The sequence below is a fragment of the Nymphaea colorata genome, chromosome 1 (assembly GCF_008831285.2).
Source record: "Nymphaea colorata isolate Beijing-Zhang1983 chromosome 1, ASM883128v2, whole genome shotgun sequence".
Lineage (NCBI taxonomy): Eukaryota > Viridiplantae > Streptophyta > Magnoliopsida > Nymphaeales > Nymphaeaceae > Nymphaea > Nymphaea colorata.
The window spans coordinates 12,462,952-12,475,525 of NC_045138.2; the positions used below are offsets into that span (position 1 = coordinate 12,462,952).

General features: G+C 36.3%; 1 protein-coding gene, 1 long non-coding RNA gene and 1 pseudogene across 2 annotated transcripts; all 3 read right to left on the bottom strand.

The window, feature by feature from the left end:
* Window positions 1-4,618: 4,618 nt before the first annotated feature.
* On the bottom strand, window positions 4,619-9,890 carry LOC126410622 (NAD(P)H-quinone oxidoreductase subunit 2 A, chloroplastic). The gene is given in 8 exon segments (XM_050080958.1): window positions 4,619-4,941; window positions 8,027-8,165; window positions 8,168-8,446; window positions 9,117-9,172; window positions 9,175-9,226; window positions 9,228-9,315; window positions 9,317-9,845; window positions 9,848-9,890. Coding segments are annotated over 8 exon segments (1,509 nt in total).
* LOC126410623 (uncharacterized) lies at window positions 5,431-7,855 on the bottom strand. Its single transcript, XR_007575036.1, has 2 exons — window positions 7,662-7,855; window positions 5,431-5,963 (listed from the first exon to the last, which is right to left on the bottom strand). It is a non-coding gene; the product is annotated as an uncharacterized LOC126410623 (long non-coding RNA).
* A 322-nt stretch (window positions 9,891-10,212) lies between the features above and the next one.
* LOC126409698 (30S ribosomal protein S7, chloroplastic-like) lies at window positions 10,213-10,677 on the bottom strand (annotated as a pseudogene).
* Between the last annotated feature and the right edge of the window lie 1,897 nt (window positions 10,678-12,574).

Here is a 12,574-nt window from a genome sequence, read left to right on the forward strand (position 1 = left end):
ATTCGGCCTCATATATAGAGAAATACAGGAATCAACACGAGCGACGATCGTTTGACGTCGTCAAACATGTAGGACGATGGTAGGTCGTAATTTAATATGAAAAGATAAGATCTGGCCAAGGAAGGGGTCCCGAACTTAAGTGATCTTCCCTAATAAAAACCAGAAAATACAAATAAAATAACTATAAATTATTTGTGGCGTTCTCCTCACTTTATGCACATTGGCCACTTCATTTTTCAATACTGTGTCCATCATTATTGGCGCTGAATGGGTTTTCTGATCTGCATATATATGGGTTCGTATCAACATATGCATCTCTTTTTCCTTGTAAAAGTGATTTTGATTTCTTCATATTTCAAATTTACGAATCTAATGTAGATTTGGCATGCTTAGTGCAACGAAAGATTTATTGTGGTGGACCCATGGGTCATCAGAGTAGCTCTGGTTAAGGGGCACTCTAAATTTAAATTTCAAAATTTAAAGAGCATTCACATGTAAAAAAACTGAAAATTAATGAAGTTTTTATATATAAAGTAAAATTAACTGCGTGCTGCTGGTGTGGGCAATTGCCTACACCAGCTACAAAGTAACTCCGCCACTAGTTCATCAAACTAAGGACCTTAAGTAGTATGTCAAACACATACTTGGAATCCTTATTTAGCCTTTTTTTTATTAAGAAAATGACTCGTTTAACAGCGGAGGGACAGTTTTTGATCTAAAAATACATGGTTTTCAAAATCTGAGGATTTATATGATAAGTAATCAAACAGCTTTTAAAGGTAATTTATATTGCCACAATATAAAGATAAAAAATATCTTATTTTTCAATATGGTACAACCCAATAATCAATATCATCACGACCGGTTAATACAGCCTATTAATCAGTGCCCATAAAATCTAAAAAAGGATTTGGCTAGCAAAGCTGCTGGTTCAGTAAATCAAACTGAGAGTTGAATCGATTGCGAATGAACAACAACTCTTATTGTACGTAATTCTAAAAAAAAAATAAAAAATTATTTTGGGAAGTAAAAAGTTGTAAGTTTTTAACTAATAAAAAAGTATGACATGCGGTTCATCTTTATGTCAATTGATGAATGCGGCCGATTCAAATGGAATAGACCAACTCCCGGCAGTCAAGATGGACACCAATGCTCAAATGTGTGAACAAGTACGAAGAAAACGTGGAGTTTATGGTCTGTGTACAATTCTTTTTTCAATGGCAGTCACGAATATAACGTCAGCAAATTATTGTCAAATATCAAGACGTTTATTTCAATGGTACTTGAAACTGCAATAATATTTCCTAAAGATGGCCGATTTTAATTATCTTTTATTTTCATGACTGATCAACTTATTTTTTCAATGGTGCATGATGCAGCTACATTACTGTATCGCCAATCTCAAGCATGCACAATGATTTTGCCAAACAACAAGGCTATTCGACTGCTTCTGTGTGCACATATATAAAGGAATTGAAATCATTCGACTATCTCCGTCGTCAGACTGTTATTTTCTTATTTTGTGCCAATTTAAAAGCCTTGCAAAGGTTATATTTGTGGCATCCAATTGCTCAGCTATGTTTAGCAATGGACCACATAGTTTTCAACGACACAATATATATATATATATATATATATATATATGGTCCATAAGATCAGAGTTGGTTGGCCAAATTTGACGAAATGGTATCTTATCAATGTTGAGATTTTATGAGCTCTCTAGATTTTGATTTTTCAAACACTGCGACTAAAGGTATACTCAAACGTCACAAAAATTTTGAAAGTTCGTCTGAAATTTCTACGGAATTATTCAGACAACTTTCATGACATGGTCTACCGATGGGTTAATTTTATTACTCCAAAGGAAAAGTCTCACTAACAATTTGAAAATTTTGCCAATTAATTTATGTGCGCCAACGTTCGCATTGCACCTAACTCCGATCGACTACAAATATATGATTATATATGCACCATTATGCCTATAATGTCAACATAAATTGTCGGGAAGAAGAAAATTTCAATTTGAACGCGTTTAATCATGGTAGTGCTCCGATCTAGTCTACCTAAAGGAAGCTTGGCTCCTAAATGGGAAGCTTCCTTGCTCACTAACAACTGCAACCAATCGGACCACTGCATTGGCTTGCATTCGCTAGCACCTACCAACTTTTAGAATTCCTCCTCATTGTCCACCTTCTAGAATTCCTCCTAATTGTCTGAAGTTTAACTTCGTATCGCCTTTTCATAATTCTACACACTGCAATCTGGTTGGAAAATATATATATATATATATATATATATATATGTCATGTTCTTCTTCGGTTCGGTGTGGACAGAGAGTAAATATGATAACTCATTAATGTCCATTAAAAGGGAATCAGGCATGGCAATCGAGTACCCCTGGCCTATCATGGATTGATGGGCCAAGCCTGGGCTGACTATTCAAACAAGGCTTATATATATATATATATCATCTTCTTCTTCGGTATGATGCTGGTAGCTGCAGGTCTCTTAAAAACTGTCAAGTTGTTGTAGGTTTTCGAGATGTTAGAAAAGAAAATTTTCACGCTTTATAAGGGTAGACATCAAGCTGGGTGGCCAACTGCCATGAATTTGATGGTAAGCAGCTTGTGCTTCCATTATTAGCTTCAGAGCTACCCCAACCCAACTTTTATGGAGCGAGGAGCAGGGCCAGCCTGCCCTAACTACACCTATGCATACCAATCCGTTGTCAGCCCAGCCGGCAACAAACTCACAGCTGCCACGTTGAGAGTTGAAAACTTAAATATTGGATTCTGATCCCCACTTCTGGCCCGAACGTCCAGCAGCCGTTTACGCTTTCCGGCTGGACGCCGGTTGCCTTTTCATAATTCTACACACTGCAATCTGGTTGGAATGTCATCCAGCCAAAATATTTTAAAGTTCTACTAGCAAGTGGCAACATGTCCGCGTGTCCTGGTGGTTGGACAAAATGCCGGCATTCATGTAGCCATTGACAGACTCACAGCCGCTAAGGGGCCAACCATAATTGGTCGGGTGGTCAGACGAGTTAAAGTCTGGATGGTTTAATTATTTGGGCATTAGCTTTTTGGACTGTTACTGGTGGTGGTAAGCCCAATTTTCTAACCGTATGTGTGCCCAGCAGCACTGACTGAACCCTTGGAACAGCGTAGGGAAGAAAGGGTGACTTTGTCTCTGGTGAACCGACACCTCCACTATTCAACGGATCAAATGGTGACACAGAAGGTAGTGCACGCATAATAGGGACATGTCTATCTAGACACTGCATGCCTTGGCGTCTGAAATGCTAGCGACCTTGTTTTCCATTTGGTCAAGGAACACCGTACATGACCCGGCCGGTTTACGTGCTCAGTTTTTTGGACGCCCAAAAATTGGGCCTTGTTGACCGGTTTGAAATTGACTGATATTAATTGGCAATTTCACATTTATAGGCCAACTTAATCGTGGCCTCAAAGCCAAGTCCATGAGAGAGAAAGAGAAGGGGGAAGAGGACAAGAAGGGGTCCATAACCTCATAACGACAATTCCATACAGCAGCCAGAAGAGTGACGATCAGGCTACCCAAATGGCTAGCTTTTTCGATGTCAGCATCCCTGTTGCACCTCCTTTCTCAAATTAATTTGACTAAATAAACTTGGGAACGGAACACGTCGAATGAGCCTGGAAGCTTGTATACTTATCCAACTCTTGACTTTAAGATATTGGACGATCCTGCTGAGTGAAACAGAATACATGTATAATATTAGAAGCTGCCTCATTTTAGAACCCTAATTGTTTGTTTTGGGGGCATTTGGGTGTACTCTTAGAAAATAAAAAACCTTTAGGGGTGTTTGATGATTGTAGAGTTTTAGAATTAAAATTTCATTTTTGATGAAACAGAACTGTGTTATCAAACAAAAAATTTGATTGTGGAATTATAGGATCATTCTTGAATCAAAATTCTGAAATTGTGTTTTTCTACCTCTATGAGGTGGAATTATGATTCTAGAATTTTAAAATTTTTTCACCTCTCTTTGAAGCACATGTCATAATGAATTAAGTCATTAATTCTAAAATTTTTAATTCATGTTTTATCAAACATAACATTTTTAATTTTGGAATTGAAACTCCAGACTATCAAATGCAAAGGGAAACTAGAATTGGAATTTCCACTCCAATTTTAGTCTGAAGTGGAATTTGGTTTCTCAAATTTTAATTGTAGAATAAAAATTCAAGGCTCCTCAAATGCATCCTTAATGCGTTTTGAAAACCTAATTTTCATGTTTAAATGATAAGGTAAAGACCAGGTTTTTATTTAAAAAAAAATGCAGTTGAACATTTAGCAAGTATGTTACAGTTATATATATATATATATATATATATATATATATATATATATATATATATATATATATATATATATATATATTTATATATATATATATATATTTATATATATATATATATATATATATTTATATATATATATTATTCTTGTCCTTGTATAATTCTCATGTATATGAATGCGAGTCTATATATTTAGTTTTCCTTCATAACAATCCTCTCATTTACTGTCAATATCTTCTCTAGCCTTTCTTAGACTAGGAAATAGACCCTAGAAGCTAAAAGAGGGTGTCCTCAGCTGTTGCAATAATTGGGTTCATTGATATTCCTGGTATAGTAGATGCTAATACATACACAATCATACTCAATTTGATGGAATTGTTTGAACTTAAAGGAGATCATCTATAATTTTGCAAATGAGGGGTTATTTCTTTGTTTCATCCATTCATTAATAACTTGATTATTTTTAGATAATAGTAGATAGAAACAATGCTTGTAAGGAGTCCTATTGAAGCGAAGAAATACAGGCATGTCAGCCATCCACACCAGAATAGATCGAGTTTTTCAAGAAAACCTACTAATAGAGGAATACCCCTTAGGGCCCGTTTGATTGTCGGGTGAAGTTTAACATGGTAAATTTACCATGGTAAATTTTTCTAAAAAAATTTACAGGATGAAATTTCTCCTTCTTCCAATCTGAGGCCCTGTTTGATGCACAGGAAGAATTTAACCATGTTTGATGCATAGAAAGAATTTAACGTAGTAAATTTAACCATGTTTGATGCACAGGAAGAATTTAACGTGGTAAATGTTGTTTTTTTTTCCTTCTTGTCCCCAATGATTTTACTGCATGTAAAGATTTATGTACAGGAGCACCCGACTGTGGTTTGACTGCAGAAGGAAGGGCGGGCTGATTTTGTACAGTTGATTGTATTTTTAATTGTCAATTTGTCATAGTTGGAGAACAAATGGGAATTGCGTTTTATTTAACCTAAAATCACAAAATTTTCATAATAGTGTCGCCAAGACACTGAAAAGAACCTTCTTTTCTGGATATGTCAGCAAATTTCAAAATAAACGGACATGAAAATGCAAGGAAATGAATTCCACGGTGTGATTTCCAATTAGATGAATTTAAAAGATTGGAGATCTTCTGGACATAGGTTTACAATGTTGATAACTAATGAAGTGGGAGATCACGAAAATGAAAATCATTGGAAACATCCTGAGATGTGAATATGCCTTGTACATCATTGGAAACATGCTCTGCTTATCTTTCATACATTTTCCAAGATTTTGAGGATCTTTAGGACTTCCATCTTCTCCGACAACTGTAAGACAGTTGAGTGCATTACTCAGATAGAAAGCCTCTTCTAGTCTCAACTGAAACCACTGCCTGCCTTTTGTAACTGTTGCCACTGAACGGCCAAAGCATGCCGCTCGGTTTAGCAGTTCTGCCTGTTCTGGTTCGGCTTCACAAAGAACAACTTCATTGCTCAGTGATGCACAACTTTTGGATTCTGCAAGCAGCTTTGCAACTTTGAAACAATTTTGGACATGGGATCAACAAGGGCAAGTTGTGCCGAACCTTTTCCTTTTCATCTTGGTCTCATGGTCAACAACCTGCACTTACCCCAAATTCACATTGTAACAAGCCACAAACTAGTTTCATGAAGTATCTTAATAGATATGGAATAAATCTCAACACGCAAAAGCGAGCTAGGCTACTAAATGTCCCACTAAAGAGAAAGAACAAAGACGAGAGGAAGGAACAAAAATTTGGATTACCAAAGAAAAATAGAAGCAATACAAAAAGACTATGGCTATTCTTCTACTTTACTAATTTGCAGTACAGTCATCGTAGTTCTGTCTCTACAAAGTCATCACGTCAAATTCTTTATCTTTGTACAACACACTATTAAGTGAAGGAAACCGGCTATCTTAGATAAACAAAAGCGGTTTATTTTGCATTCTTCATCATCCAATCGTTTGCTTTCAACCAAACCAAATAGTGAATGTACTGCAGCAAAATGGTTAAGGGAAACAGTAACAAGAAGCAAAATGGTTAAGGGAAACAGTAACAAGAAGCAAATAGTGAACACTTCAAATAGGAAGAAAGATTGTATGATCAAGAAACGTCCATGGAAGTGAATGGCAAGGGAAAGAAAAATATCTAGGAAGTCGAAGCAAGCAAGAAAACAACCGAAAACCAATAAAGAAACTGATCCGCCGCTGGGATATAAAATAATGATCAACAAATGATACTAAAAGGGACTAAAATATGCATTTAAACAGAAATGAAACACAGATAGGAGTAGGCTGGTCCTGGATGACTGAACATCGGATTTTTTATGCATTGACCCTAAATCCAGCTTCTGCAATTGTACAAAATAAACACTAACTATGGTATGAACTCAAATGAATAGGATAATTTAGGCAAACAAACTACAAGCAAATTAACTCACATAAATGATTATAGGAGAAGGACCCTGAACCTTAATTCTCTAAACTATAAGCCAAGGAAGGACAATCAAAAGAACTCATTTTACCATAACAAAAATCAAGTTTTATGTACAATCTGAACACTGCAACATACAAGCATTTTAACGATTCCCAACATATAAAACCCAGTCCCTCTTTTAATCCTTGTAAATGATTAACATCCAATTCTTTTCTCCTGCTAGAAGAAGTGGCTAAAACAAAGGGTCGAAAATGCATGTGATCTCTCTGTCTTTCTCTTATATGCAGATTCTGCAGGTTCGTAAGACAGAGTTCTCGTCATTTTCTCTGACTCTTATATTTCCATTAAGCAATTTGCCTATGCTGAAATATTTTTTCCAGGAATTGTACTGTGTCAGTCTACCTATATGTTCAGATTCTGTGCATTCACCTGCTATGAGCCACAGTCAGTGCTTATCAATGAAACATTGTAACATTTAGCAGGAAAGCAACCTAAGAACTGTATAGCCATCCATTCATTTAGCAGGAAAGCAACCTAAAAACTACGCCTGGTTGCTAATCCAATACAGCCAAAGCAAGAAACAACAAACAGGATGACTCCAATGACAATAAATGAACAATGACGGAATACGTAATCCCAAATACTCAAAGAAAATGAAAACGCAATTCCCCACATCCAAAGCAGAGAAAAATCTTACAAGTGGTAGAACAAGAGAGACAGGGAGACAACGAGAGCAAGAGAGAAAGGGAGACAACGAGGAGCAAGAGAGAAAGGGAGACAATGAGAGCAAGAGATAGATAGAGAAAAAAAAATTGGCCGTTTCTGAAAGGGACACAGCAACAGCAAGAGAGAAACCTTACTTGAGCGGCGACTATGGCGTTGGCGAACCGGCGGAGGAGCAGAGCGACGACAGCGGAGCGGTACGGTGAGAGCGGTGATGGCGGACCGGTGATGGTGAGAGTGGCAACAGTCTCGAATGTGAGGGAGGAGGAGTTGTCATCTGCGGAGGGAGGAGGAGATGGGTGAAGGGAAATTGCGTGAGAGGTCAAGCGGGTGAAATTTCACCCGCTCAAAAGTCCGACCTCACCCGCTCTTTTTGTCGACAAATGGGTGAAATTTCACCCCGTTTGATTCCTCATGAGACGGGCGGGTGAAATTTCACCCGCCCGTACAGATTTCACCCGGTTTTCAGCTTTTACCCGGGCAATCAAACAGGCCCTTAGGGATAGGAGACATAGGGCTGAAGAGAGAGTCACAAAAGGATTTTTTGTGTATAATCCTGCATAATCCCAAATGTTATCAATTCCAGTATGTAGACAAAATAATACAATGCAAGCAAAAGTTCCTAGATTCATGGAGATATATAGAACAACATATAAGTTATCATGCTTGCATATCTATCATTTGAGTCTCCGACAATTATTCCAATAATTAAATATCCGATTTGACCTATAGATGAATATGCAAGCATATGTGTCATGCTTGTTTGAGTAATACCAATAAGATTCTCTAATATCATGCTAAGAATATCTAGGATTTCCAGGAGAAGATGCCATTCATTCGATGAGAAATATAAATAAATATCGAAAATTCGAGTGGCTGAAGTTGAAGCAGCTGCTTTTAAAGTAATAGAGGAAAGCAATGGCTGTAGTGGGAGAGTCAGAGTCGAAAAGAGGATTCCTCACTTTTTTCTCTCATTCAAAACCATGCATGAGACTTTCATCTCGCACTGCTCCTAAGTGATAAAAAGCGAGAAGAACTCATCTTTTTTCCCTTTTTATCACTTTCGTCACATATGTATAAGACTGGATCCATTCGTCTAAAAAGGATTACTAATCCTTAACTGTTCGAGGAATCCTTCATTAGTGGTTGTGAAAAATTGACTTTCTCAATCTTTTCGACCTTGGTTTCATGTGAGCAAGTCAAAAAGATTGAGAAATAGAACCATCGTTCTCAATAGCCATGAGATGATCATCTTAGGGTGATCTTTTTGTCGACATATGCTCCTAGTACACTTGTAGTCTCTAAAGGATGAGAACCAATAGTGTCTACATTGATAATTCAAGTATTATATACGTCATTATTTTGATCCTTTGTAGGAAATACCCGTAATAACGAATTTGCAAAATGGATCTGTTTACTTCATTTTAATTGTTATTTGAACAAAAAAAACACAACCAACTTTTGGTAAAAGTTATGTCTTGGTATGAGTGGGGATAACATTTCTCTTCCGCATGTCTATGGAATTTTGAAAAATTCAAACATCCCTGAGGAGAGATAGATATAGAGGAAGGAATTTGTCAAATGAACCACACTCCTTCGTATACGCCAAAAGTCCATTAATGAAAAGGAGGTGGCGAGAGCTTGAAACAATTTCTATGGTGGTGGATATAAGCGCAATTAAAATTCCTAGGGAGTTACACAATTTGTGTATTGATAAGACCATTCACTACTTATTGAAGCTCGATGTCTCCCTTGGATGAACCATATAGTCAATTGAAACCATAAACCAGAAGAAGAGCTTGCCCTACCCATGAGTAATTATTTCGTAGCAGCCTCACTAGAGTGTACATCTCTCTTCATATATCCAAATAATAGATAGGAGCATAAACTGAAACATTCTAAAGCTACAAAGATAGTTATTAAATCGTTAACACCACAAAAAGACATTCAACCTAAAGTAGTTGTTAATACAAATAACAAAAACTCTATTATAGCCATTTTTGTACATTTAATGTACTATGCAGATGCATGAATACATAGAATTGAACAATGTAAAATAAGGAATTGAAAGATTTTGTTGAAACTATTCGTTCGTAAATTTCCTAAAAAGCTAATCATAGGTTCTTCTCTCCACCGGAACAATAAGGTGGTTATGCTCATCACCAAACTTGTGGAAGAAATGAAATATAACCAATGTGCATCTTTTTTATCAAAGGTTAAATAGTTCATCAGAAGAAGAATCAGCCAAAAAATTTGGATACATTCTGGGAAAGTAAAACTTCCATTGAAGAGAAGCAAATGAAACACTTTCATAAAAATGTCGTGGAATTGACAATTAAGTTTTCATTTTAGACATGCCAGATCATGATAGTAATTACATCCAATCTTCGAAAAAGTCCCAATTGTTTCGAACTTTCTATTTTTGGAATGAGATATTTATGGAATCCTCATAAAGAGGATCAAATATCTATACAAACACATAGATCTATGGATCCACACATCTCGATCGGAAAATAATCAATAGAAAATGAAAGAATCAAAATTGTTCGTTTCTCAAATCAAATGAAAAAAAAGATGAAACATAAATCATGGAGCAACTAAGCGCTCTCGGGGGCTTGCTTAAGAATAAGAAAGAGGAATCTCATGGAAATACCATGGAATGGAATAAGGTTTGATCCTATTCATGGATTAACGAAAATGTGCAAAAGCTCTATCGCCCTCTGCCATTCTATGAGTCTCTTCCTTTTTGCGTATGGTGTCACCATTGTCCCTGGCATTATCGTCTAATTCAAAACTTAATTTGAAAGCCATATTTTGATCCAGACGTTTTTGGGATGTCCCTAATAACCAACAAATGACAAGTGTTTTTTCTTGTGTAGATCCTATTTCAAAGGGAACTTGTGAGTCAATCCGCTTACATGTCTTGTTTTTATTGCTATATTAGGAGTTACTCCACTTATTGCATGACATAAAACATATAGTGGATTTGTTTCTATCTTTTGTTGAATTTTTTTCATGGCTCGATAGATAATTGGATAAGCCAATGATTTTTTCCATGTTCAGAATTCAGTTAACCAACATGTTAAGAAAATAATTACGATAAATTGGATCAGATTTTGTAGTTTTTCCTTCTGCAATACCTCGGCGTGACATGAGAGTTCAAGAATGGGTTCTATAAGGGCTAAAAACTAATCACTTATTTTGTTTTTTTGAGTCCATATTGTAGGGTGGATCTCGAAAGAAGTGAAAGATCTCCCTCCAAGCCGTACATACAACTTTCATCAAATATGGCTTTCCACAAAATTCTATATGTATCTATGAGATCGAGTATGGAATTCGGTTTACTTACTTGAAATTGAGTATCAATTTCCTTCCTTTTCCTGCTAGGATTGGAAATCTTGTATTTTACATATCCATATGATTGAGTCCTGGGGTTTTTGAAATAGTACAAAAAGAAGTATTTCAAATCATCACTATTTGACTCAGGCTTGTTCTAAAAAAGTCGAGGTATTTTGAATTCTTTTTTGACATGGAGAAAGAAAAGGAAAACCTCTGAAATGATTTCAATATTGGACCTTGGACATATTAATATAATAGTTTTGAATCTCTTTAGAAAGAAGATCTTTTGATTCATGGTAGCGTGCTCTAGTACCGCTTTACAAAACTTTTGTTATTTACGAAACTTTTGGTATTGGGTTAGCCGTATATTTCAGATGTTTCTAGCAAGTCACATGGCATCATCATCAAATGATACAAGTCTTGGATGACAATCTACAACGCACAAGAATGCCCTTGTTAACAATCATTTACTATGACAGTTCTAGCATTCCTTGAACAATGTGGTACCTCACACTGAGTAAATGCTTAACTCTTCCTCTTCTTACTAATACTACATAATGTTCTTTCAAATGATGGCCAATACTAGGTATATAAGCAGTGATTTCTAATCCAGAGGTTAATCGTACTCTGGCAACCTTACGTAAGGTAGAGTTTAGTTTTTTGGGGGTGATAGTGGAAAAGTTGACAGATAAGTGACCCTTATTGTTACTTTATAGAACCGTACATGAGATTTTCACCTCATACGGCTCCTCATTCAATTCTTTCGAAGAAATTGGATCCGTTTCCTCGTTTTGAGAATCTCCCCCTTCTTCCACTCCGTCTCAAAGAGTAACTAGGACCAATTCAGCCACATTTTCATGTTTCAAGTGAACACTTTCCATTTTGAATTATGATCAAGGGAGAAGATTATTCTTTTTACCAGACATATGTAGATCAAATCACAATCTTATAATCTTATACTAAGAATAAGAGATCCCCTTGTCCCTCATTCTTCGAGAATAAAAAAGAATCTTTTCGAGTTTGAAGTTGTCCATTTGGAATATGGTTACTTTTCTTTCTTTCTTTTTGTTCTTTTATTCCCTTCCATCATTCCTTAAGTCACATGGGTTTGATCCTGTAGAATCCGATTCATTTTCTCATCGAACATAGGGTACAAAATCAATTAGATTGATGTTTTGGTCAAAAGTACTATGTGAAATCTTTGGTTTCTTTCCTCCCCCTCTATCAGTATCCCATAGGTACAACGTTTGAATCAATTTTCTTCTATATGAACCAATATTATTATATTCCAATTCTTTCTTGATACCTCCCAAGGAATCTTTCATTGGCATGAGCTTATCCATGCAGTTATGCACTCTTCGAATAGGAATCAATTTTCTGAAAGATCCAAGCTTTCATGCTTTGGTGGGTCATCCGAGATCCTTTCGATGACCTATGTTGGAGGGATATCTATATGATCCGATCAATTGTGCAAGGTCCACAGTAGCAACAAAACCAGGAAAAGTATACAGAAAAGACAATTCTTTTCTATTAACTTAGTATTTGTTAGTGATCCCTACTTGGTGAGTCCTTTCTTCCTTGATGAATTGTTGGCACCAGTCCTCCATTTTGTGTCTATGAACCAAGGAGAAAAGGGGGCTTAGCAAGAAGAAGATTGTAACATGAGAGATCAAGAAGGTCAAGCCGTTTCAAATATACAACATGGATTTTG